This window comes from Strix aluco, chromosome Z (genome assembly GCF_031877795.1).
Source record: "Strix aluco isolate bStrAlu1 chromosome Z, bStrAlu1.hap1, whole genome shotgun sequence".
NCBI lineage: Eukaryota > Metazoa > Chordata > Aves > Strigiformes > Strigidae > Strix > Strix aluco.
The window spans coordinates 4,142,347-4,169,423 of record NC_133971.1 but is presented as its reverse complement, the minus strand read 5'-3'; the positions used below and the strand labels follow the sequence as shown (position 1 = coordinate 4,169,423).

The 27,077-nt window shown below is 38.9% G+C and overlaps 1 protein-coding gene across 14 annotated transcripts in view; it reads right to left on the bottom strand.

Moving 5' to 3' along the window:
- Window positions 1–27,077, bottom strand: part of MEF2C (myocyte enhancer factor 2C) — a 140,674-nt gene that overhangs the window by 23,939 nt on the left and 89,658 nt on the right. For 6 of the 14 annotated variants that reach the window (XM_074811876.1, XM_074811875.1, XM_074811884.1 and 3 more), the window contains 3 exons: window positions 14,227–14,370; window positions 7,107–7,293; window positions 5,918–5,965 (listed from right to left, as the gene is read on the bottom strand). In XM_074811876.1, coding sequence (XP_074667977.1) covers window positions 5,918–5,965; window positions 7,107–7,293; window positions 14,227–14,370 — 379 coding nt within the window. Of the gene's footprint in view, window positions 1–5,917; window positions 5,966–7,106; window positions 7,294–14,027; window positions 14,166–14,226; window positions 14,371–27,077 lie in introns of all 14 variants that reach the window. The other 8 variants (XM_074811880.1, XM_074811890.1, XM_074811887.1 and 5 more) reach the window with 4 other exon arrangements.

Sequence of the window (27,077 nt, the reverse complement as noted above, 5' to 3'; positions counted from 1 at the left end):
AAGAGAAAAGTGTTTTGCACATAGATAATACTACTTAGATTTGTTCTGAAATTTAAGCAGATGCAAAGAAAAGATCAGTAACTAACCAATCCCTGTCTCTTCTGGCTTTTACTTCTGGGAGACTGTTCGAACTGTTATCAAAGGAAGAATCAGCTTGCAAGAAATTTGGAAAACAGGGAACTTATAGATTGAATATCTTAACTGGGGAATCATATTAAAAGTTAAAGGGCAGGATTTGCATTAACTTAATACTGCCAGGAGCTTCCACAGGTAGCTGCAGTCCCAGCTTCAAGAGGTTAAAATAATTTTTTGCTTTCTTTCTCAGAGCAAAGTCATTGCTGCATTCCAGATCAACCATCTCTTTCAGGACTCAGGATAGGCATGAAATCCAGATGTTTGCTAATTTGCAATGCCTTCTTCTATTTTCTGAATTTGAACAAGAATATGGATTGCAGTGTGCAACAGAAGACAGTGTCATGTCTTAATGAGCAAGAATGTGCAGACAAAAAAAACAGTGAAATCCCTGTCTCACTGAAGTAAAGCATAAAATTCCCCCCGACTTCACTAGGAAAAGTATTTTATCCAAAAAATCCAAATTGTTCTTGAGGAACATTTGAAACTGCTTGTCATAAAGGAAAAGAAGTCAATCATGCCTGTCTTTAAAATCCCACTTACAAAGAACCACAGTTTGTATGACTCACTTAATTGTTCATTACATGTGAACTTAGGGCTTTCTCCCTTTCAAGCTGTCTTTTTATAAATACAAATATTGAGCCACTGTTGATTAGAGAGAGGATGACACAGAGAATAACTAAATAAATTACTAAGTCAACACTTACACAACTGATGGAAACCTAATAAAGGCCAAATTTTCAGAGATTTTCATTAAGGTAAGAGGTCATGTGAGTTAGCTGAAAATACATGCATCCAACCTTTGCTTATGTCACCCATTGCAAGACTTGATTTTTACATGGACAGCAGCATCTATCCTTTCAAACTTATTCTCAAAGTTTCACTGATGTGATTTTTACCTGTATGAAAAGAGTCTGAATAAGCTGTATAAAACAGATGGGTTGCTGAGGGCAGAAAGAGGACTTAATTTTGAAAAGGCCTGTGATGACTGCCTACATAGGTATGAAATTCAGGTACTGTTAGATAGACTATTTCCTTCACACTATGCATGAGAGCTGCCAAACAAGTTCTAGTGTTTCTCCTGTTTTATCACAAATCTCCTACCTGTAGGTATTTCCCTTAAAACATTTGAAAAAAAAAAAGTATATACCCTCCTTACATGGAGGAAAGCTTGGAAAAGGAACACTTAATGGCATAACATGGGTGGAAAAAGAGAAAAGAAAAGGAAAGCTGTTATGTTTTTAATTTCTTATCCCCCTCCATGGTTTTAAGCCAACCTGCCAATTTATGAATTCTTATTGTTTGGATTTGGCACTGTTGCATCACGAACTCTGTTATGAATGACTGCCCGTTCTTTCTTTTGGACTGTAAACTTCATTGGACAGGAATTATTGTTTACTATACTTTTGTACCACATCTTGCCCAATCTTTGGATCAGAGGTCTGTGGGCGACTGCACTCATCAAGTAATAAGGGAAGGGCAATGACTTACCATGCTCTCCCTGGCAAACCCAGTTCTAACAGGTTGCCCATAAACTGTGGTTTGGGAATCATTGTTCCAAGCTCACTTGTTTATTTAACATATTCTACACTTGTAGCCTAAGAATTATCTTCTCTTGACTATGCCAAGCATCATTTCAGGGCACAGTGGAGAATATTTATGTAGCCTTTTAATTCTTTATTTTTTACTTTTAGTATTTGCTTATTTATATTTATCATTTCAAAAGACACTAATGCAACCAGGTGCCTTTGAAATCCTTGCTTATTTTTGGTACTGCTTGTAGGCTTATTTAGGCAGATTGCTTCTTTTTAGTAAATAACTCTTTTTTTTTGAGAAGATACAATCCAGATTGCCTCTACCCTGAGGGCTTATAAATTAAAAACCTCTACTATTACATATACTCCCATGTGGCTTGAAATACTAGTAGAATATAAAATACATTCACCCACAGTCAGTACATGACCAAGAAAAGAAAAAGGAGCAGGAAAGCACTAGCAAATTATGATACTGGCTGGCAGATCCGGGACCTCAGCCCTCAGAAGATGAGAAGGCGACTGCTAGCTTGTGGTTAATTTCCAGTAGGAAATGACTAGCTGCTGATTTATAGGTAAATACGGGATTCAGTTATTAAAAAGACATGGGATGAATTTTTCAAAATGCACTACTGATCTTTTCAGTTTCTAATGATTTTAAAGAACAGGTTTAAAGGTAGATTGAGGATGGCTGATTTAACAAGAACAAGCAATTAGTCCCTCTGACAGCATCTGCAGAGTCCCAAGTACTTTTGAATAACTTGCTCCTTTAGTTTAATGTTAATGTCAAGATAGAGGCAGTACAGAAATCAAATATCAAAACAAACAAATTACAGAAAGTGAATAAACAATTAGAGCAACTGTATTTTTTATTATACCCATCCTGGATTTAAAATGTGAGATTGAATTTTTCCTTTGATTTTGTTATTTAAAGTGGTTTAAAATATAAACAAATTATATTTTTTTTAGATGGGCTTATTCCAGTCAAAAGAAAACTTAATTATAAAATACAAAATGTCATAATCTGAAAACCATATAAAAAAAAGAAAAAATAACTCAAAGTATAACTCAGTTTGAAAACCAAGTTTAAAGTACAGATGTAAAGATACATGTCCCCCAATACTGTTATATTGTCATTTTAAAACTATTAAAATATTTTTAAAGTTTTAATCTTTTATCAGGCTTTCAACATATATGTTGAGCCACTGAATAAAACTTGAGTTCAGATAACTTACTGTACTAAAAATTCATAGATACTATTTATTTCTGGTGAAGATACTGTTAAGCTGTTTTGTTAAAGACTATGCTCCCTAAAAATAAAAGGATCTTCACACAGTCTGTTATATAAACAGGTAATGTCACTTAGTCTTCGTATTAGTTATAGGGTAAGCTAGAATGGTTTCAGAGCATACCAATTTGGGTCCAAAAAGTTCCTGTTCTCTCTTTCAATCAAAAGCCTCTAGTTTGAGAAAATAGTGCCAAAGACATTGCTGTATTTCTAATTTAGCAACTATACTAAATGTGAAGTTCACTCCAATTTTGTTGGCAGTTGCTACTATCACATGATAGAAACTATTCAGTGTTTGGCTAAGAACAAATTTACTTTAACAAACCTGAGATAACCTTGGTTTAACTTAAAAATACCACTGATGGTATTTAGTTGTGTAGGATAATAAAGAAGTAGTCAGCTTTTTAAAGTTCTATTTATGTTTTGGGTTGACTCCCAAGGTAAATTGTGGATGATTTCAGGGTTATTGCTTGAAATAATGAAGACCAACAAAATAACATACTTCTCAAAACACAGGCTTAACTAATCTTTTTCCATTTCTGATATTGCAGTTATAATGCAATTTGTTATAATGTAATTTGTTAAAGCCATGCAGAAACTGAGGCCTGGTGTTAGTAATTAAAAGTAGTTTCATTTTATAATGGCAGAAATGAAACTCTTTAGACTCTTCTTCTCGAAGCATGTTATTTTGAATATATGCTATTTTTGGACACTGCAGAAAAATGCAAATTCATAATGTTCTAATTTGGCCAGAAACATGAACCCCAACAGATTAAACCACATGATCATGCTACCAGCTTCTAAGATGCCAAATAGAAGGAAACACAGAGGTCTCTGTTTCTTGTGAAGAATGATGGACAAAGAGAACTTTTGATGTTTATTCTTCTGCACCCTAAAGAAAGAGGACTGTCCAAAATAGTGCCATTGTGGAATGATGCAACCAAGACAGAAGATTCAACCTTATAGTGACCTTTTAATCTTCCTTCAGCCCTGTATCAAATTCTTCCTACTGCTCTGCATTTAAGAGATTTAGAAAACACTTCTTTAATGGTGTTTAAAGCTATTATTGCCAGATAAAGAACAAAGACTATTCATACGATTAAATATTTATGATGCATTCCTAGCAATGTCCCTCATATATATGCTCCTCAAATCAATTGCCTACTCCAAAGTTACATCGCTTGAGAGCTTAATGCATAACACTGCGTGCAGGAAATACAGATTCTTAATTTGTGTGTAAATAATCAAGCTGTTCCTCTTCCTATGCTTATATATGCTTTTAACATATTTCCAAGAAAAAAAAATGTATTTAGAAAGAATATAAATTTTCAACTGGCGTATTGACATACAGATTTTATTAAGCACAAGGATTATTAAGCCAAATTCGTGTGTAGACGAACTTTTATTTTACTATGCACCCCTTTTAAAAGAAAACATTGCCTTCTTTACTAATTGCTTTCCAGCGTATTTTTAAAGGAACCGGGAAACCAGTAACGAGGCAATGAAATTTCCTAAAAAGCCAGAAGAGGGAGCCCCTTAATAGGGCAATCAATTTCCCATCCGCGTCTCTCCGTTGCCGTTCCTGAAGTTTCTACTATGCACGAGGTTAAAAGATGAAATGCTAACATCGCCAGAATGAATCTTTCTTTAGCTGTGTTTCGCAGGCTTACAAGAGATAATTAACAAAACTATAATTTTCTATCATGCTTTCTTTTTTTGAGAACAAAGGAGACTAATAGCTAAGTTCCCGTGGTCTGCCTTCCCTACTCCTAAATTAATACAAAATGACCCCTCAAAGCTTCAGCATGCGTTTGAAGTGCCTTTCTGATACAATGCTGTGCAGTTTCAATTTTACTACAAATGCATCACACAAACATCTGTGACTCATCTATGCATGAAGATAAAAGGGGGGGGTGGTCTAACACAGGCTGAGAAGAGCCAAGAAAGGAAAGATCACTACATCCAGAATTTCTTTATAAGTAATTTTACGAGACAACGTCAGAATTGGCATGTATATCAGCCTTGGTTTATAGTGCACAAAATGGATCTTCCAACTATTTTTCCATACAGTTCTTTCTGAGAGCAGTTAACCCAGTAAAATTGGATGTGCTCCATGTTTTACCACTCAGCTTATTTTCTTCGAACATATGTGTTTACTTCTCAAACTGAAACAGTAATCTTGCCATTGTCTTTTGTAATCCGTATTTGTAATAATGCAACATTGCTGACATTGCTAACAAACCACTGAGTTTACTGAGCAAAGGGGACTACTCTGACAACATTGCTTTGATAACACAGACCTTAGCGAGTACAGTTCTCATTAGTTCTATGGGAGCAGGACTAAAGGGGCTAATCTTTTTCTCTGCATGGGTATTTTGAAAATCCTTTCCCTGTTGTGTACCAAAGCACTTAAGCAAATACATAAAACTAAGCTTAAGTTAATTACTGATTATTTAAGTAAATGCTAACAGATTTTGCTGACTACAATGGTCTTAGAGCAGGGGCTTGAAATCAAATCTGTACTCAGTAGATTGAAGTCTAATGAGCAACTCAATATTGAAATCTTTGCTCGAGCTTAAATTCGTAAAACAAAACCCCAATTCCACTAAAGTCAGTGGAAAAACTTCCTGTGACTTAAAAAGGATTGGGGTTTCTGACACTGGCCTCAGTAGGAGTTTTGCCTGAACAGGGCTATGCAATGGACCCGGAAAGGCTAATGTGAAGGAAAACACACATTTGTGCCTGTGGAATTTGTTGAGGTGCAAGATTTTTGGCATTGCTGAAAACAAGCCTCTTCCTACTAATAAGAGAAGCACAAGTATCAACTACCCTTCCCTCAGCTGGAGGAAAAAACCCGATGCCGATCACTTTCTAATATCCCACCTCCAATACGGAGCTATTTTAGGACTCAGCCTTTGAAGGAAGTCCTTTGTTCACTTATAAAAATAAATTCTTTTCTCTTTACCTGCACTGGTGCCTGCACCGGTTGTGAGGTCCCCACCCATCAGGCCACCTAGGGGGTTGAAATGAAATACTACAAATGAGGACAATAATTTATAACAGGCAAACATTCAAAACAGTTTCTCTGACTTCAGATGGGCTGCTCCAGTACCCACCACAGTTCTCCTCTGACTTCAACAGGCATTGGATCAGACCCACAGTCATAAAATTGTAATGTTTAATGTTACCCATACAGGATATTTGTCTTTCAAGGACAAACAAAAATATGTAGTACACGATGTTTTATACTTTCACAACATATGAAAAATCAATTATATTTGTAAGTTTTGTATCATAGTCCTTCAGTTGAAAGCTGTCTTTAGTTCAGCACTAGTCAGAAAAGCAAAGGCTTCCACATAGGATTGGGAGGAAGAGACTGAAAGCTTCTGGATGAGAATATAACTCAGAAGCTATAATACATATTTACATAGCTTTTTATTTTAATTTTCTCAGCCTTTCATAGACATTCACTCTAAAGATTTTTAAAACTTCTCTTTGCACTTGGGGACCTCAAATGGCTCTTTAAACCCAGTATCCTCAAGGATCTTGATGTTGCTTCAGCCAGACAGACTGAACAAACTTAATCCCTATTTATCCTATCCAGAGGTGAGCCCTCATCATCACCAGAGCAAAGCTAGACAAGGCACTCAAGTAGAGAGCTCAACTAACATTTACTCATCAAGGAACTTGTGAATGCATAAATAATAATAAATTCTGCATTTAGCCTCTAGACTGATGATTTAAGTAACGAGTGTCCTATTTTACTTGCTTCAACTTGTTTGCGTTGGCTACATTTTCTCCCCGGCCCCCTTAAGCTTTATGGTATCGTCAGTTCTTGCATGAATTAAGCAGACAAGCTGCCTTTTTATGAAACAGCAAATTGTCTGCCCTTTTATCCTTTATTGATTTCCTTTAATCTTAGTCAATATTCAGCTTTTTCTAGAACTTTTTTTTTTTTTTTTTTTTTTTTTCTAAATTGGGAATAGAAACCCCTTTGGCTCTTCTTTTGATTTTTCAACACAGCAATTTTGGACAAACTGTTATGACTGGTAAAAACAGACTTCTTGTTTCTCAGACTACAGTTTAAAGTGACCTAAGGCACACAAGCAGCTGATAAAAAAGCATTTAAAGGGATGGGATTGAACAGAGCCTACCTGTGTTACCTGCACTTGGAGGCCGATGTGTCACTCCAGGAGACATGCTATTTCTTTGCAAAGAAGGATGAGCCAGCGGCAAAAGATTGGGGTTTCCCAGTGAGCTGACTGGGTTACTGTATACCAAACTGTTGTGGTTGGACACTGGGATAGAAACTGGCATCTCAAAGTTTGGTGGTGGAACAGCCTGTACAAGCAAAAAAGGGAAACAAAGACGAGAATAGTACAGAAGCACAACAGCCTTCAAGTACAGTTACTCTATATTTAGTTCAAATATTTTGTAGTTGGTGGTTAAAATATTTACACTCACCCCCCTCCCCCAAGAGTCAAGAGTTTCAAAAGAGTTATCAAGGTTTTTAAACATGATTTTCCAAATCATGATTCCATCTTCCTTTAATGCAGCTTGCACGTTTACTTTGTAAGAACAGGAAAGATTTTTTTTCCTTTTTTTTCTTTTTTAAAAACAAAAGCCTGCTTCATGAAGCTTAATTTTCTTTTTCTTTCATTCTGTGAAGTCGTAATTGTTCACTTGTGATACCTTAATCTAGTGTCACAGATGACTGCAAGATCAAAGGTACGATTATGATGACTTCATCGCATGGAGAAAAATTAGAAGGGGTGGAATGCAAAAGGGAAAGCTTTAATTTCAGCTTATGTTGCTTTAGCAACCAGAATGATCCCAAATCATGTTAAAGGCACCAACAGACTACATTACTTTTTTTAAAGTTTCTATCTTAGCTTGGAGAGGCTTAAAAGAAACAAAGTTCTACTCAGGGACAAATGTACAAGAAACTTAGATACACACTAGTCTTTGGGTTCTCTGTGTTTTGTTTTGTTTTGTTTTTTGTCTTGTTTTGTTTTGGTTTGGTTTTTTTGGGGGTGTGGTGGTGTTTGGTGATGACTTTTCAATATACTGTTTTCATACTTAAGGCAGGATCCTCTCCTGAGCCACTGTCCTTTGTAAGAATCCCTTTCAAAAAAAGAAGGGGACCACTCTGAAAGAGGGTGTGAGGGTGTGAAAAAATTATGGACCGCTCTGACAGAGGGTGTGAGGAGATGCAGTACCTGATTCTCATTATGCTCTTAGAAAGCCCATCTCAGATTTTCTTGCTTGGTTGGTGGATTTGTTGATTGGGGTTTTCCTAGGCAGCCGTTGCCTGAATTTCTTTAAAATTTATGACTCTCATGGCATTCAAATGCAATAGAACTCCATATTTAATTTACTTTTTAAAAAATAATTTCTTGACTTTATGAGCAGAAAGAAAACTTTTTCAGAGTTACCGGACAGCATTTTAAATATTGAAACATCTACATGCAAATGAAATACCCCTTAATTTGCCATTTAAAAATCTTACAAGCTTCAAGAGTCTAAATCCATCAAAAAATTATTTAAACCAGCCTTGTAACATCTTCAGAGGGAGGAAATCACGGATTTTAATTTTGTGGTTGGCAGCTGATAGTACTGGTAAGTCTTCAAGGACCTAGAGGGAGTACATTGAGAGCTGGACACATAATCTGCTGTGTCAGGCAATGGAGGCAGCCTGACCTTGTGCCTCCCACATGTCTCTTCTCTGTCTGGCCAGAGTGTTGGCTGTGCCCTGTGTATTACAGCACTGGCCATCAAATTACAGTTATCCCTTAATTTTTTTCTTTTTTTTTGTCCTCTCCCCTTTCTAGGGGCAGACATAATTTTGCTCTAAATATAGAGGAATCATTTTGCTTAACCACTGAAACACACAGCAAGGTTTTAGTTCAGGGTATGATGTGAAGGATACATTACACAAACGCTTTGGGACTTATTTCAAGGTGTTAATTTAGCACTGAAACCCTCTACGTAGCCTGTGGCCTGGTTTTGTGAGAGATGGCCATAGCATAACGGTTGAGATCAGGTAGGGCACTCGAGCAGATGGACCTGCTGGCATCGCTCCCCAGTCGGGGAGCTGCACGCTGGGGCTCACTTCCCTTTGCCAAGAAGCTGAAGTGCACCCCAAGGGCCGTGTTTGCCATAGAGCTGATTGGCTTAAGTAGAGGTGGGAAGGGGAGGAGAAGTGTCCTGGGAAATCTACGTGTCCAGTGCGTAAGGAGCAAAACTACACATGTTACTACATCTGGGCAGGGATCCTGAAACATGCTAATGTTTGTGTCTCCCAAACAGAAAAAAGAGAATAATTTATTACATGATGAAAAATGTAATTGCTGAAGTATGTTCTTTATTTCTTTCAGGACCAACCTTTATTTTTGGCCTGCCATTGTTCTTACAGCTAAAGTCCATCTTGCTAGCTGCATGTGTGACCTGCCTTTCCAAGGAAAATTTGCAAAGTACATAGCACAAGGAGTACCAGTGTATGTCACAGCTGAGGTCTAGGCTCCTTGGAAACTGGTTCACACAGCATAATCTGAAATATTTTGTCAGCCTGAAGGTATGTTCTGAAGCAAGGTAGTCTCTTCACTGGCCACAGAAGGGCTCAAGAGGTTCCCAAATCCCCTGTAAATCAGAAGTGCGTGGCTGCACCTTGTGCTCAATGTCAGCTGCTGCTGCTGGTTTCTGACTTTTCCAAAGGTTTTAGCCAGTGAATTCACATGAAGATAAATGTCTTAGCTCCACCTCCAGCCTGACTTGAGACAGGAATTAGCCAGCACGGACTCTCTTGTTACTGCAACATTCGGGGCTGTGGTGGAGGTCTCTCTGCTTGGTAGCTTCCAGCACGTGATCCTGCCTGCTTGTGTGTCAGCCCATGTCAGATTGAGTGTCACCCACTGGGGAGGACTTTGCACAATGTCTCCTTCACCTCTGTCATGAGATCTGTGAAATCTGCCCTCTGAGCCTGAGTAGATACCAGTATTGCCTCTATCTTTTAACTTATTTTCCTAATCCCAATTTCTGTTGAGTTATCTGAACTAAAACATGGGTACAAATTCAAATCTGAAGGTTTTGCCAATCATCAGCAGGCCTGTCTGCTTTCATCATTATGTTTTGTATTTCTTCCATGTACAAACCAAACCCTTCAAGGGCTGGAATCTTCTTTTTCTACATTAGAACAGCACAAAAGAGCTCCAGTCTTGGTTGCTCTTGCGGCTCTCAGTCTCACTAGTCATCACTGAAAAATACAAACATTGCTGAAAGAGTTAATTTTGTAATTTAAAAAATATTTTTAAAAACTATTGAAACTATTTTCTTAATTTCTGTAGTAACAGTTCCATTTTTACCATTTTACCTACTGTCTGGATATACTTATATCTATTCGCAGAGTACTTCACAGGCAATTTTATCAGGGCAAAGTCAGTTTACTCTCTGCTTTGCAGCACAATACACGCTATATCTGGAATATGTGGTTTTTATTTCTTCTCCTTAGTAGCCAAAAGTTAGAGGGAGAAGTTTGTCTGGATTAGCACCAGTATTAAACAGCAAGTCTCTAGCTACAGTTTTGCTCTGGTTGCCCAAATTTTGTTACAGTCTTATATGTCCTTCACCAAGAACTGCAACACCCTGCAAGTCATTCTTGGTGGTAAGTCACGGGGCGTATCTATTCCATCTAGGCCTGATGGACATTAAAGCTTATGATGCACTTGTGTAATATATATATTAGTAAATTAAACTTGCCTAGGAGCTGAGGCCATCTGAGGCCACAGAGCAGTCCATGTCCATACTATTAAGCTTTCTCAACCTCAGAACCATCATGACTACATATAAACTGACAATTGGGAATTGTTCCTGGCCTGGGCTAACTACCAAGCAGAGCTAAGAAAATGTCTGGGAGAGTGTTATTTGGCTGGTGCCAAAAGCATGCCAGCGACTGTTCAAACAATTCAGGGCAGAGATAAGCACCTCCCGCTGCCTCGGTATGTTCTTTGCCATTTGCTAATTTACTAGCATAGACCGAGCCTTATTCTAACCTCTATGCAGCTTGCCACATTTTGCCTTTTTTTTCCCCTCTGTCTTTTCTCCTTTGGAGACAATTGCCAACGAGGGCAGATGGCTCACCTGAGAGGGTACCGCCAGTGTGCAGCACACACTGTGTTATTTGTGCACTCCACAGGCTGTGGTACATTGGGCAAAGCAAAATGGTGGGGACTCAAAACCCTTGGAAATTAATGGACCAAACATTCTGTGTTAAATATTGTTTTTATCCCTCCCATGTTCAACCAGGCCTTCATTTATTTAGAGACAGAGATACTTATAGCTCCCTTCTAGTGGACTATTTCTGTCTCCTCTGCTTTCATCACTCTTATGAAAACTACAAATAAATGTCTAATTATTATCAGATGTTTTAGAACAATGTAAATACTTATCCCCAGAAAATTATCTGAGGAAACATTATTGGCCTTAGCTGTTAGGAGCAAAAGCCAATTTTGTTTTCATTTGGCAGCAGCTTTATTCTGTTACAAGACCAGGCACAGGCGTTGCATTGTTTTATATATTTTGTAAGTAGTGATTTAATGACTTGACTTGGTGACTTTTTGTTCAATTTTGTTTTCTTCCCCCCAACTTTCTTGGCTACTTTTGATAATCACAAATAAGTGAATATAACTTCCCTGAAGTTATACTGATTTGTGCAGTTAAGGCTATTATTGTATACAATATATCACATGTATATATAAAAATATATATTATATTTACAAATTTCCATTTTGTACTAGCTTTGAGCTTCGTTTTGGCCGTTACATCTTGGCTTATGCCAAGAGAAGGAGCTCCTGTTGCATTAGGGGAGAACATATACTGATTCTTCCTGTGTGTGAAGTATTCAAAGAAGGATATCCTGTCTTATGTGAAAAGAAACGCTAAAGTTTTGCAATTCTGTATCTCTGAAGCATCTCTGAAGTAATTTCACAAAAAGATAATACACCGTACCTTGTAACATCCCTGCAAGGTAGCAAGTTACATTACACCCAAAATACAGCTCAGGAAACCGAGTTAATCACCACGTTAATAGCTGAAGTAGGACTATATTTGACATCAAAAGATTAAATTTAATGAAAGCAACCAGAGGGAAAGTCCATTAATTTTTGGGAGGACAGAGTGGTGTACCGTGTTCAGACTGTGTTGTCTCTAATTCCTAGAACTTTCCTAGTTTTATAGAAAAGATGATTTTCCCAAATGCTTATGGAGGTAAAGAAAGTGATAGAACTCACTACCACAGGAACGAGTTTTTTTTCAAGTTTTTTTTTTTTAATGTCTTAAGATTTCAAAAGGTTATAGCATGTGCTGATTTGTTGGAACAAAAACAGGTAGCATGAGAGAAACAGAGGATCTGAAGGACCATCCCAAACACAATTTTTAAGGTGAAAAAGTAGCTCAGTTAAATACTATCTGATTGAAAATTCCGTCACTTTGATTTGAACAAGCCAAAGGTCATCCTAAAAAGCGGAAAGGAATGGCAATTGGTAACATTTTGATGTGAAAAAGGGTTAAGCATTCCAGCTTGTAACAGTCAGCCTAAATGTTGCAGTCATCGTTTGTCAAACTGAGTTACATCCTGAGAAACCAAATTAATGGTGACAGCTTCAGAGCTTTTTCCTCTGAGAAAAACAGCCATGCAAAAGAAGCAAATAAAAAGGGAGGTAAAAAAAAGATAGAATATATATGTATTCCTCCCTGGTATTTTATCTACATGTTGGGCATCCTTAACCAGCCATTCCAAATACTAATTTATAAAATTTGGTGCCATGCTAGTTTCTGGGAAAATTTTTTTTTTTTTTTTTTTTTTCCAGAAACACATTTGCCATGATGTGAGAACTTCTTCAAATTTTAATTAACCTGTGTGAAAATCTTTCTGCTGAGAATTAAGGGAAAGAACACTCACACTGCATGAGACAGAATCTGAGCATCCTTAAGAGGTATCCTCAGCTTAGGTATCAGATCTTGTATGCACAATTGACTAGCAGTACAGAAGAGACTTTGCTCATTCTGGGTATACAGACATTCTTTTTGGCAGGTAACCATCCAACCTACATGTGGGAATGAGGAACGAACACATCCAAATGATCTCTTTTAGAGGCAAGCAGTCACTTATGCAAATTTGGATGCTTCTGTGGACCTGGGCAAATCTTTGGTTTGCTACTTTCTCCTCCACACACATTTAGAGGAAGGGCCAATTATAACCTCCAAACCTCCACGTTCTTTTTGTCGGCTTTATAAACAGAATATTAAACATAATGACAAATTATTTTCCCCTTGTATGTCTTGTGCAAACAAAACAGCACATGCAGAGTTATTTCTCTTAGATATCTGGCAAGGCATATGACTGATGGTTAGAAATTTTGACTTGGTTAAAACAAAATTTAGCTCATGTTAAAGCATTAAAGAAATGCTGATGAGGTCAAAGCAAATTCTCTGATAAAGCTGTAAAATCACCCCAACACACAAACATGTCTGAATCCTGCCATTAGGCTCTCATGCAGTCTGTTTCTCTGCAGCGAGCAAGTAGCTGTAACCCTTCAGTGCTGCAACTGAGTTTAGCAGAGACACTTGAGAACTGAAGTGACACGCACAGAATGCACTAATTACTATATATAAAGGAATTTCAGTTCTACATAATTTTTTCTATACCACCACAGAAAGTATTCTGTGGGTTTGTTAGCCTGTCCACAAAGAAAGATTTCCATCGTTATTTTTTAGATATAATTTGGGTGAGTGGTGTGGTAAAACAGTTCTGTAAATCAAGTGAATATAATGTATATATGTATATTTCACTTCCTTCTGTAGGTTTCACCTATAGTAGGCTTTGTCTGTGTGTCAGAGGTAGAGACTTGGAAAAAAAATATGTCGTGTGAACTTTTCTGACCACAGTGTTTAATTATATATTGGGCTATTAAAGCCTGTTTCCAGCTGAAATGTTTTCCTTAAGAAGCCAGAACTGAAAGGGTTATGGTTTGTTACTGCAGCAGTTATCAGCAGACAGCCATCTAACCTTTGGTACTTACAGGTATTTTATGGCTCTTGATCATATTATCAAATTCTTCATTAATTTTTTTGTATTTTTCTTCAGTGCGTGGGGTGAGAGCGTAAGAGGAGTCAGGATCGGGGCTTTCACAACCTTTGTTTTCTTTCTTGTTCAATGCCTGCCAGGTTCAGAGAAATATCAAAGAGTAAAAAAAATGAAAGGGAGCTCAGAGTACTTACACATAATCTTTGCCTGCTGATCATTAGATCAATATCTTCATTAATTTTTCTGTACTTGTCCTCAGACTCAGGGCTGTGACCTACTGAATCGTCTGCATCGGGGTCTGGACTGTCACAGCCATTAAGTCCTTTCTTTCTCAATGTCTGAAATACATAATTTGGAAAGTTCAATCCTTGACACAGGCTGCAAGAAAGACTCAGCAGTGTTACAGTATTACAAACTGCCCAGCAGTGGAAGGTTTTACATTATGCTTTAGGGAAAGAAAGTGACTAGAGATCCATCACGCTGATGCTGTAGGTCTCCAATTACGAGTGGCAAGAGAGGACAATACAGACCTCTTTCTTCTGAAACTGGAATCAGTCAATAAAGAATTAAGCTGGCAATCTGGCAAAGTGCCTGTGCTAGTACCCCCCTCCCCCTCCCATATCTGATAGCATCACGGGGTTAAGATACCCACCCACAATGCAATTTATTTTAACATATTTATCCATTTGAAATGAATGAACGTTAACAGCAAAGGGTGCATACTGTTTACAGTGGAATACCCTGGTGTTTTTCTTTCCTCTAAAGAAAGATACAGGGGGAACACAGGAAAAAAAAACCTGCAACAAATTTGGGAATTCATGTTCTTCACAGAAGAAGAAGGGGGAATACCTAAATGGAAGTCTTCCTTTGAATGGGATGTAAGGGATGACATTAGCAATGCCCTGCCATTCCTAAGCATATGCTTTTGACAGCACAAGGAGGAGGACAGAGTTGCTAATGTGGCTGTGAAATACTGATTAAGAGCTTCTAGACATGGTGTTTACTTTTTATTGACTCCAGTTACAGTGCTACAAATGCACAGTGCTGAAGCTTAATGTACAGGAAAAAGCGCTGCTAAAACAGATGCTTAGTGAAAAGTCAAAACAGATGAATTTCAGGTTCAGCAGCTCAAATCAACCCTCACAACCATGATCATCATCACTGAGATAAATAGCGGAGATGAAAAAGCTTAAAACCAGAATGAAATCAGTAGCTAACAATTCAGAATGGTTGCCTGGCCTCACATAGGTTTTAACTGATCTACCTTGACAGATCACCAAAGAACAGTCATGGGCTTCATTAAGGTAAAAGAATATGAGAAGCAAGTCTTTGTGGACTCCCCAAGTACAAGCAACAGTACACAAAGTCAATATTTGTAAGATATCTCAAATTTAGCTTCAGGAATGTCTCAGTCAAAAACTCTTCAAAGAGTCCATTTGGCTGCCTACAAACTTTATTAGACAGCCTGCAGTTAATTCTGAGTTGAAACCTGGCTAAGCAATCTCAGTTACACCATACAGATCACATAGCACTCTTGTGTTAATAAGTGGCTACGCTTGTGCTGTGTATTAGTGTGGGATGCTCTAACTGGTTTCTTTTCGCCTTCTCAGAATGGCTGCCTCTCGTCTGAGCTTTTTGTTCCTTTTAGAAAAGTACATTTCCTAATTATTTTCTTTATGGCAATGCCCAGTTTACCACCGTTAAACCCCTCAAGTATTATAATGTCATACCTTGCTTCTGTGCTATTGTATTTATTTATTACAAATTAGACTTCATTTTCTGCATTTTACCTGGGACTTAAGAACAGAGCCCTCTTATTCCTGAAAGAACTATAAAACTGTTCTCCTTGTGGAGACACACCCCCTGAACCTCACATTTTCATCTAGTCGGCAAAATGATCTGCCCTAAGAGATCTGAGCCTTCCAAACTCATGTTCTGGACCTCTGAAGGCTGCCTCAGTGTAGATCTTTCTTTTCAGACTTCATATCTATACAGACTTCACGTCTAATCCCATGAGCGACTACTGACTCACAGACAAAATTATAAAACCATTGGAATCAAACCTTAAGAAGCTAAAACAACCCAAATGATTCTCTACACTTCCTCTCCACTCCCTCTTATCTCTCTTTTATCTTTTAAATGTTAAGTAGCAGAACAGACGTAGCCATGTATGATTTCTACTGCTACTGCTTGAAACAAGCCAATTATAAAGAGGGCTTTTGCAATCAGCTTTGTTTGATAGATTTAATAGGTACAATACGATATATTAAATGTGAAATTTCTCTTTTACATCTGAATAACTAGTGTCAACTAAAGTTCTCTTCACATAAGTACAAAAGAGTTGCCCTCTGAATAAATAAAATATTCTGTTTTCGAGATCCATTAGATCAAGCTGTCCAGACATGAAACCCACATCAGCACTCTTGGGAACTCTTCTTGAGCCCATGTGAGTCACCGATGGAGTCCTGCTGATTCGCATGGAGTGTCTGAGGAATGACGCTGATGGGAGTTGGATTGGATGCCATCCTCAACTTCAAGCTTTGAGGTTACAGTCCAGCTCCTCTATTTACAAATGGCAATGACATCCTTTTTCCCCAGAGGTCAACACAGCTACAACTGAATGGGCACAGGTGAGGGCAGGGAGCTGCCCAATTGTTATCCTACCAGAAAACCCAGACAAAGAGCAATATGAAAAGACAAGAGGGAAGATGTTTTGCAGCCTCTTTGACCGTCTTCCTCTCCCAGCATTCCCAAATCCTTGTCTGCTGCATTCACAAGACTGCGTCTGGGTGAAAGAAGACCCATCTTGTACTCAGCACACTCACAATGCCCTAAAGCTCTGCAACTGTCTGCTTAGCACCCATGTGAAGCAGTCACTTCTGTGGTTTGTAGAGGTTCGAGAATGCACTGCCATCTTTCAGATGTTCAGAGGAGGAAAGGCAATGTAACCCAATGAATGCCTTGCGGCAGTCTCCAAAGAGACCAGATTCCCTCCCAACATGGTAATGTTTTTATTTTCACACATATTTATTTTTATTTCCATATCCTTAGAAAGCAGGTTGCTGCCACAGAGAAGAAGCAATCTCTGTTTTCACCAGAAAAGCCAAAGACCAAATTTAGTAAAATCATGTTGGTATTCCACCCAAAATTAACTTTAGCCCTAAAGAGTAGAGGCAAACCTTTCCCTTGCAAACCCCATCAATCTAGTGTGTTTGGCTGGAACCCTGGCTGACATGGCTATCAAGCTCACTAATGCAGTGCGCTTCTTCCCTGGGCACCCCACCCACCACCACCCCTGCCACCCCTCCAAAAAAAAAAAGAAAAGAAAAAAAGAACATGCTTCAATGACTTGGGGTAAGTTCAGGCAACAGAAATTTCTACAAGTGTGATGCAGTCAGAGGCACAGCTCCTAGCTTTGTGAGTACTGGAACGAATGCCTGGTTCCCTGTGAATTGCATTTTGGGGTAAAGTGCAATATCCAGAGGAGCTTTTCTGTGGCTGGGTCTTGGGACTTCTCTTGTCCCCTACCCATCCTTCTGCTGATTCTTTGTGGCTTCAGTGTGTAAGAACTCATGCTGCAATGCTGCCTTCGCAGCTGGGAGCCTTTCTGGGAGTAATTTCTGGTTCTCTTTTTCTTCACAAGAACATAGAATTTTCATGAAACTTGCTGGAATTTCATTCTCTATGAGACCCTTTTGTGCCAGATTTGCTTGGCACTGAATAAAAAATGAAAAAGCTATAAGGGAAAAGACAGAAGAACAGACTGATAGGCTGCACAGGCATATGAACACACACCACACGGACACAGAGCCTTCCTCTGGAGAGGAGAGCAGGCTGAAAGTGACATACTTATCCTCTGCACTAAGGTACTGAGTAGCATTCAGGACAAATATACTGATCTCTGGCTTCTCAACACGCAGGCTATGGTTTTGCCTGTTCTATTGCCTTGTTTGCTACTTTACTCTCCTCCACACCATTGCCTGCTACAGCATACCTTTCATAAAGGTCCTTTATTGTTGTGCTTCAGTACAGCACAACTGAAGTTGGCACGGCACAACTGAAAATGGCACTGATCAGTATCTAGCTGATCCATCCTTATTCACAAGCCCTCTGGACTCCATGCCATTTTTTAACTCTTCTCTGCTCTGTGTCACCTCCTGAAAGCAGAGGCTGGTTCTGGACATCAGGGAAGGCTGGAGTCATTAAGAAGACCAACTGGGTTTCAGCAGGCTACAGTCTTTGACCCAGTCTTGCAGTGATTTAGAAACCATTTTTCTTACCATGTTAAGCTGTCACAGCCTCTTGCAAACCCTGGAAAATAGCCAGACCTATCGCATCCTCCTGGAGATTAGCTAGTTTCCAAAGATGTAATGACTATTCAGGGAATTTTTAAGAGGATAAAATTACACAATTGTATAGTGCATTGCATTCTAGAGAACCCCAAGCCAGATTTCAGTTATTTTTAAAGAAAATAAGCCATTTTTGAACTACGGAAGCTCCACTTCTTCCAAGCAATTAAACAAGTAATTATATTGGACTCCAATAACCTAAAATCAGCCAAGGCATTTGAAAAACAAAATGGTTAAAGGAAAACAACCTTTGGCTGAAATCTCATATGCCAGCAATTTAGCCTAAATCCTGCTCTATAAATCTCAGAGGAGAAGTGCTGACTTAGTGACATACTGGCTGCTGTAAAATGAAGTATAAACAACTATTTACTTTCATTTCATGCAAAATTTATCATCACTACAAAAGCACAAAAGAAAATATGGCACTAACAGCCAGGTCTGATTTTATCAAGGCAGTGGAAATCATCGCAATTTGAAGGCTTTTGAGGAGGAAAAGCCTTTTATTTTCCTAATCCAGTCTCTGTTTCTGCAGTATTATCCTCTTCTTTTAGCATTTCTTTAACAGGAAGAGTGGAAAAGGTTAGAAATTAACTTTTTTTTTCATCCTATCCTTCAGTTTGCTCATCTTTGTAGAGGGGTATCTCCTTTCTTTTTATCTGACGTGGAACTGCTCCCCACAGCACTCCACGGCTTGAGAAGCCACAGATATTTGGCTTGGAAATGCTCACAGTACAGCTGCCAAATTAAAAAGACCAGGTTGGTCGATAAGGTCCCCAAAAGGTTCAGACCAGCCCACTCTGTCTGTTCCATTCTGATATCCTCTGCAACAAAGACCTAACTACTGCAAGGTTAATCACTATCTTCATTTGTGTAACAAAAAGTGTGTTCTCACTGGCTCTTCATCCACAATCAAAATTTACAGTATGGAAAAATTCAGAATTACAGGTCTACTTCTACAAATTCCCGTATCTGTTATGTTGTCTAGGAGCCACCACAATGATCTCTAACTGATAACCCCACTAGCGACCATGACAATCCAGAGAGTTGTAATTTGGTAAATTATATTCCACTGTCAGAAGACAAAAACCACAAGTGCCTTCCATTTTCCACTATCACTTTCTTTCCTGTATCTGGATGGGATAAATCTCTTAGCCACAAATGAGAAATGATTTGGTCTCTTTTTTGCTCACTGGAGGCCCATATCTACGTGGCAAGACAGACAATAGCCAATTACAAAGGAATGATATGCTATTGTGTTCAACTGCTTTATTATTTATAGACATTCCAAAGAACCTGGCCAAACTGTGGAGGTCCCCCCAAAAAGCAGAAAAATTTAGATCATAGGCCTGGTTCATTTAAGCATCAGTTTCCTCCCTGTGCAACAGAAACATTAAAGTTAGAAAGTGTTGAGTGAAGACAACCTTCACTTTCTTCTCTTGCACAGTTATATAATGATGAAATTTTATGATGAAGTTGCACGATACAATGTATGGTGCAATCAAGTAATGAAAGGTTCTAGTGAAATGAAAAACACAAAGAGGAAGAGATAGGTTGCTATGGGAACCATCCATCTGAATTCCGTGACTTCTGTGTAACTAAAATCTCAAATTTTATGTTCCATTAATGTAGAGTTCTTAGATTTTTACATTTAATAATGAACATAAACTAGTATGCTGGTACTAATGTACTTTAATTGCATGTTTAGGAGAATCAGATAAAACATTATTATACTTACCGTTATCTAACAAGCGCCAGACAAAAAAAAAATGTATACCAGTGTCACAGAAAAATGGAACATTTCTTACCTCTTTTGTATAAATCATAAAATGCTTTTGTGGTTTATACCCTTTTGAAAATAGCTACAGGGCTTATATAATAGCTGAACTTCTATAACCACATGTTAACCTTCTTGTTACTATTTTATTTTCACTGAACTTTCAAAGAAAAAAAAAATTTCCATTGTCTGGTCTCTCTTCTTCAAATGAATACGCATAAGCGTGCTTTTCACAACAATACACCAAACCCTCTGCTTGCATTTGCCTCTCATTTTTGCATGCCAACTGATTATTCTCTCCTCCTTCAAGTACCTTCTCTAATCATACCTCTTGTGAAACCAAACAATGCCGACACCCTTTGCCAGTAACATCTGCTTCTCTGCTTACGAAGGATCGACCAGCGTGGTATGAATGTTTATGTGCGTGTGCTGCAAGCTCATCAGGGCACGAGGTTTCTACCTGCTTACAGAGTTCAGCCTGTTCTCTTCCACTCATGCTCTTGACATGTGCCAACGCATATCTACAATGTTTTGTAATACCGGTATAAAACCAAAAGAGTCGGTGGTTTTTTTTTTTTTGAAAGGGCACTGGGATTTTTGCTGCTTTGTTCCCTGTGGCTGTGGGCACGGGGGAGCTTTGCAAGGCAGGGCAGCCGGTGCACCCCAGAGCCAGGGTAACGCACAGCTCTCTGGAGGTACAGCCTGTTCCCTCTGACCTTGCAGCCTGCGGCAGACTGGTCAGCCCGGCCCCATCTCCAGCTGCCTCTCTGCAGCACATCTCCTGCTTCCATACGAGAGAGCACACCTTGCCGTCGCTGCTGTGCTGGGTTACCCCTCTGGAGAGGAGAGATGGTGGGGACATGGCAGAGGTTTGCTCTTTAAAAGACGCCAAGCACAATCCCCCCTTTCTTTAATGTTCAATTTTACCCACTTGCCACCGATTTCCTATTTAGTGTTGACTTAAATTACACAGGGCAACTTTGGCTTTGTAAGTATAAATAGAAGAAGGATATGTCAGATTCAGAGATCTCATAGCAGTTAATCTAAACCATGTACCTGTCCGGATTTTCTCAGAAAGAAACAAAAGCAAATCATATGAAGAGTCCAGCATTAAAGCTTTGTATTAAAATTTCTATTAATGCATGCAACCAACTTTACACCCTCCTATGTTCACAATTATTTCATGGGACACGCAAAAGACTTCTGTCTATCACTACACTTGTAAACTGTTTTTTTTAAAAGAACTTAGATCTGAGTAATTCCCAAGGTTCTAAGTACGGATGTTTACTCATCCTTCAGGCTTACTGCCATCCGTCGTCGTGGTGCAAAAGGTCTCAAACCCCCACAAATCCCCCTCGGCAGCTGACGTAGGATTCCTACGCCAACCCTCAATGGAGGGGATCGCGTTTCCCCCGGCCTTGACAGAGGAGACGGTCGGCAGCACCGGCTGAGCCCAGCCGCCCGGGAATCTGCGGCGGGGGGGAGCAGAGCATCAAGTGTCCGTCGGCGCTGGCCGTCGCGATGTGGCCACAGCCCGTCGGGGAGCGGGTCGCTGTCCCGGCCGCAGCAATGCCACGCATCCCCGACATCCCCACCTGTCAGCGCCGGCGCCTGCTGCCCCATGGCCATAGATGGCTGTCCCTGGGGCCGCGGCGCTGATTGGGGACGCTCTGCTGCTCCCGGCCCCCACCACAGACCAGCTTGGGTTTGGTGTTTTTTTTTTTTTTTATTGGTTTTTCTTCACCCGTGCTGCTGTCACATTTCTCGGCTCTCATGTGGTCGCAGCCTACAGGAACGCAGCATTTGCGCTTCACAGATATATATACATAAATACATGTGTATATATATCTATACACATATTTTTATATACGCATACACACCCTCTACGAGATCGCTTCTCAGCGTGTTTTTATTCAAATCTAGAGGAATTTTTTAGAAGTCTTCACACATACGCATGACCAGCCTCCGTTTGCTATGATGCATAATAACGGCTTAATATTGCTGGTGTGTTGGATTAGCAGAGATAAAAAAAGGGATGTGCTTTTCCAGACAAGATTGGCATTTCCTAAATAATGAATTCACATGTGAGATTAACTGGAGGTGTTAAGATTAGTGACATAAATGCAATGCTGACCTAGTTGTGATTACTGCTTCTGATAAAATCACCTCTACAGATATTTGAGTTTTAAAAAGAAAAGAGAAATCAGCCTTGGACAAACAAAATTCCTTTTAAACGTTAGCCAAAGTTGATTCTACTGTCAAATGCCCCCTTTACACCCACTCTGCTAAAATGAAACTTTTCTGCAGCTGTTCTTTAAACCTGTACTTTGAAAAGACAGTCAAATTCTCCTCTGTTGTGTTAAATAAAACTGACAACTTTCCAGCGACTGTCTGTCAGTGATTCATGCACAAAATTCGCAGATTATTTACTTAGATCAGAGGTATTCTCAGGATATTTGTGTTTTAGGGATTGGATAGTTATCACCCCTCTTGGAGCACTCCAGTGATTATAACTCCTTACTGAGGGTTCAAAGGCCTGTCACAGGCACTGTTTTTGAGTAATGGGAATACAGAAGATGTAGGTAAGGGCAGAAAACTTCAGCTTGCTGCCCTGTTTTTACCACCACTCTTTATACATGCTGCCCTGCCCACAAATATGTGCCTTCTCCTACAGAATGAAGGCTAGTGCCAGAGCCTAGTGGCAAATACCCCATTTTCCATCCTTTATCTTGGAAGGTGGAATTACAGAAGATAGACTTCCACTATTTTTCATGGTTCAGTATTTGTGGAACGACTCCATGAAGACAAAACTTCGATATTCTGGCTACTTCCACTAGTTCACTGGCAGGAGCACCACCAGTCTGCAAGCAGACCTGGTCTGCCAAGGGGTGCAAAGATGGCCTAAAGCCAGAGTAGATGCATCTTTGACCTGCCTTTTGTCCCTTGTCCACAGTGCAATATCATTCCATTACATCCTTTACTGATTTTTCAAAACCGTTAAAGTGTGTGAGGCATTTAAATGGCCAGGTTTTCTCTAAGCTTTATTGACCATATTTAAAAGAGAAGAAGATATTGGTGAGACACAGCGTATTTGAATTGTACTAGGTTTTGCTGCCAGACACAGAAAGTATATGAATGGAAAAATAAACTTTACAGTAGTTCAGCAGAATCATCTCAGCTTCTTTAGGGAATATGAGGCCACTTAAAAATAAACACTGTAATCATCAACAGGTTGTTATTTCCCTCCTTCTTTTTATGTTCGTCTATCTATAATCCTTCTCCACTGACTCCTGCCCTTCCAGATGGAGCACTGCCCTCAGCATTTTCATTTGTGTCTAATTTAGTCAGACATATATACAAATACAAGGCTGAAGTCAGATCTCATTTACACTAGCGTAAATCTGTAGCTGGATTTGGAACAGCTGTAAAGACACCAGTTGAGTTATTCTAGATGTACAGTGGTGTTACCAAGTCTGTTACATCAGTGTTACTATCTCTTCAAACATACAGTATTTGAAATATGCAGGGCTTAATATAAATGACTGCAGAAACAATTAACTATTTCAAAGGCAGCTGGTGTTTTTCCATGATATAAATGGGAATCTTTAATACTAAATGCCATATTCAAAATACTTGAGAAATGTGACATACAGAGTAACACATATATTTTACAGAATCTTTTGTCACAAAAATGTATTACAGAAAGAATGGCAGCTGACAGGAATGATACTTTGCATATATTTTGAGCATTATCTATGTTCTAAAAGATCCAAAAAAGATTCTGAAATTATATGTTTAAGGGCTGCTTCACACATCATTAAAATGCAGCCATGCTGGGGTGAATATATCGTCAACTTGTGTAGCTATGCTAGCCAAGGAAGTTTTCAGGAGCAGAAATTATATATACCTCAGACAAATAAAATGGTAACATACGATATAAGTTACTTGGGATGGAACATTTCCTAGACCATGGGGCAAACACCTTCACCCTTACCCATGGGGCCAGGGAATCTCTGATGACCACAACATTTTGCTTTTCCATTTCATCTGAAACAGCACCTCCAGCAGCACTGAACTGGTGCAGTACTGACTCAGCAGTGAAAATGCCACCCACTGAGACAAGAACACCACTTCCTTCAGCACCTGGGTTTTCTTTGGAGGTCTCCCATAAAAATCTTGAATGTATCAATGTTCTGAACAGATTTTTTTTTTTTTTTTTTTTTTAGAATTTAAACATTTATTTTACAGCAGATCAAATTACAGGGTATTACAAAAAATGGTACCAATATGACAATGAGCAAATGTTGCTGAATAGCAGTTCCTTTTAAAGGAAAAAGAACATTCCCTTTTATTTTTGTAGTACCATAATTGTTTTATCCATTGGTAAAAATGCCCAAATCAATATATTTTTAAAAAATGGTGAATTATAATAGAGGTTAGATCTCTGAAACTCTAGCCTCCTGTTTCTTTGCAGGACAGAGGCCTTAAATAGCAACAAAGCAATAACCATCAACTCACTGTTCTGCTGATAGAGTCAAGTTTTCACCAAGGAGAAAGAGAAGGAAGTCTCTCCGCTAAGTTTAGAGTGAGCAAGCACTATTTGAGAAGAAAAATTGGCCCATGATTTTAACTATGAAAACAGATGACTCAAATGATGCAGACTTTCATACTTGATTTAAGATGGCTTTGTTTTTTCTGTTAGACCAACAATTTATATAAGTTCTGTTATTTACCAGAAACATTTGTGCAAACTGTATCTATCTGTAAACAGCTGCTAAAATCTCTAGACTATGATATGCATTTGTCTGCTTACCGAAGTGTCATCTGCTAGAAACAAAGAACTGGGATTTGTTTTCCCATGGAAAACCCTACAGGAGCGGCAAGCTTCAGACAGAAACTTTGCAAGTTGAAACTTGCAGATAACTCAACAAAACACTAGCCAAAAAAGGAGTGAGAAAGTACAGTCGGGAGTTGTATGAAGGAGCTGGATGGAGAAGCTGGATGAAACTCCAGAACTGCATGATTATCCTAGAAAGCTGGTCCTTCAAGCAACTCTTATTTTTCTGAACTGTAACTTCTTCAAAAGTCATACTGCTCTTATCACTGCTCTTCCCTTGAGAGGAATAAGCACTTCTCTCAAAAGGAAAGAATCAGACATGACAGAATTAGCAAAAACTGGTTAGATTTTGAAAAGATTTATGAGAACTTAGGAAGCTTTCCAGGCAAGGGAATTCTAAATTTCCATTACTGCAAATTGTGCCATCATGGAGACAAAAGATTAGCCCCTTCACATAAGATTATCCAAGGGTTAAGTAGCTACCACATAGCCCAAGAAGCTGCAGTTAGGTCCCACTTCTGTTAACTTCTTGCATGGGATTTGTTAATTCACTTTTCTATAGTTCTTCCTGTATAAAAAATTGAATGATAGTAACTACAAGTGTAATTGGGGTGCTATAAGAAGGAAAAACACAAGCAAAAATATAGACAGACAGACTCTCAGATACACCTGCAAAAAAATGGCTTACATGCTGTCCTCTGTATGTTAAATTAACAGCAAAATGGTCAGTTTCAGTGCTCTGTTTGGGAAGGAAGTAAACTTGAGAAACAGAGCAGCTTATAGTTTTACCACTGCTTGAAAAAGCAGAAGTGTCAGAGGCAGACTCAAGATCTAGTTGGAAAAGTTTGACCAGAATTGAGGACAGAGTTTACAGAGATACTAGAAAATTTGTGGTTGAAAAGGGAAAAGAAAAGAAAAAAGAAAAGAAGAGAAAAGAAGAGAAAAGAAGAGAAAAGAAGAGAAAAGAAGAGAAAAGAAGAGAAAAGAAGAGAAAAGAAGAGAAAAGAAAAGAAAAGAAAAGAAAAGAAAAGAAAAGAAAAGAAAAGAAAAGAAAAGAAAAGAAAAGAAAAGAAAAGAAAAGAAAAGAAAAGAAAAGAAAAGAAAAGAAAAGAAAAGAAAAGAGAAAAGAAAAGAGAAAAGAAAAGAGAAAAGAAAAGAGAAAATCTTCATTCAGAAACTAAGCATCTTTTTGTGAAAATTTCAGCTTCCTCCAGAACCAGCTAAAACATACTTTAAATGTTAGGGTTTTTCATTGTAAAACTGTATTTCTTTTTTTGGACAAAATTATAGTTTTGTAATGAAGAATTGGTATATTGGCCTGCCAAAGCCCTACTGTCTGAAATCTTCAAACCTTTAATCATATGGTATTCCCACACAGAGAATCCTGTGGGCTACAAAAGACATTTCTGCTTGGGTAATTCTGCAGGAGAGTTGGACAAATGGAGCAAGATTCCAGCCTATTTCATTTCTTCCAAGACTTGGTAGAGGTGGAATGAAGGATGCTGTGAACATGTGCATGACCGGTACTGTCTCACTCCGTGAAGGCTTAGCTGTGGGCTCTGACCAGCTTTGGTGGCTCTGGCCGCTGCAGTAGGGCTGCCTGCTCTGCCCTGCCGTCTGAGATTACTCACCCCATACCAGAGCTGCGGAGGTGGAACGGCCGAGGGGTGGGCTCGCATTCCCTTCCTCTGACTCTGCTGCGAAGGTGGTAACCTCCAGCGGGGAAAAAAGGCAATAAATAGCTTGGGGGTACTCACATCTCCAGACACCACAGCTGTTTCCTCGGACAGCCTCAGTCAGAATCTCACACAGACGTGTTACATATAAGAAAGAAGAATTCTCTAATTGGGAATCCCAAACCCAGAACAGCCCGAAGGGCTATGGTTATTTTGAAGAACTGACTTCCTTCGTGATTTATCACTTTGGAGTGTTTTGCAACATGGACACAGGTAGTGTTTTGGGGACTGTGTTCCTGAGAAAAAGGTAAATCTTCTGGCCGTCCAAGAAAAATGTTCAGAAGTCAGGAACATTCTGACTTGTTTCTAGCACACTCAGCTTGAGTACAAGGAAGAGACATACTGAATC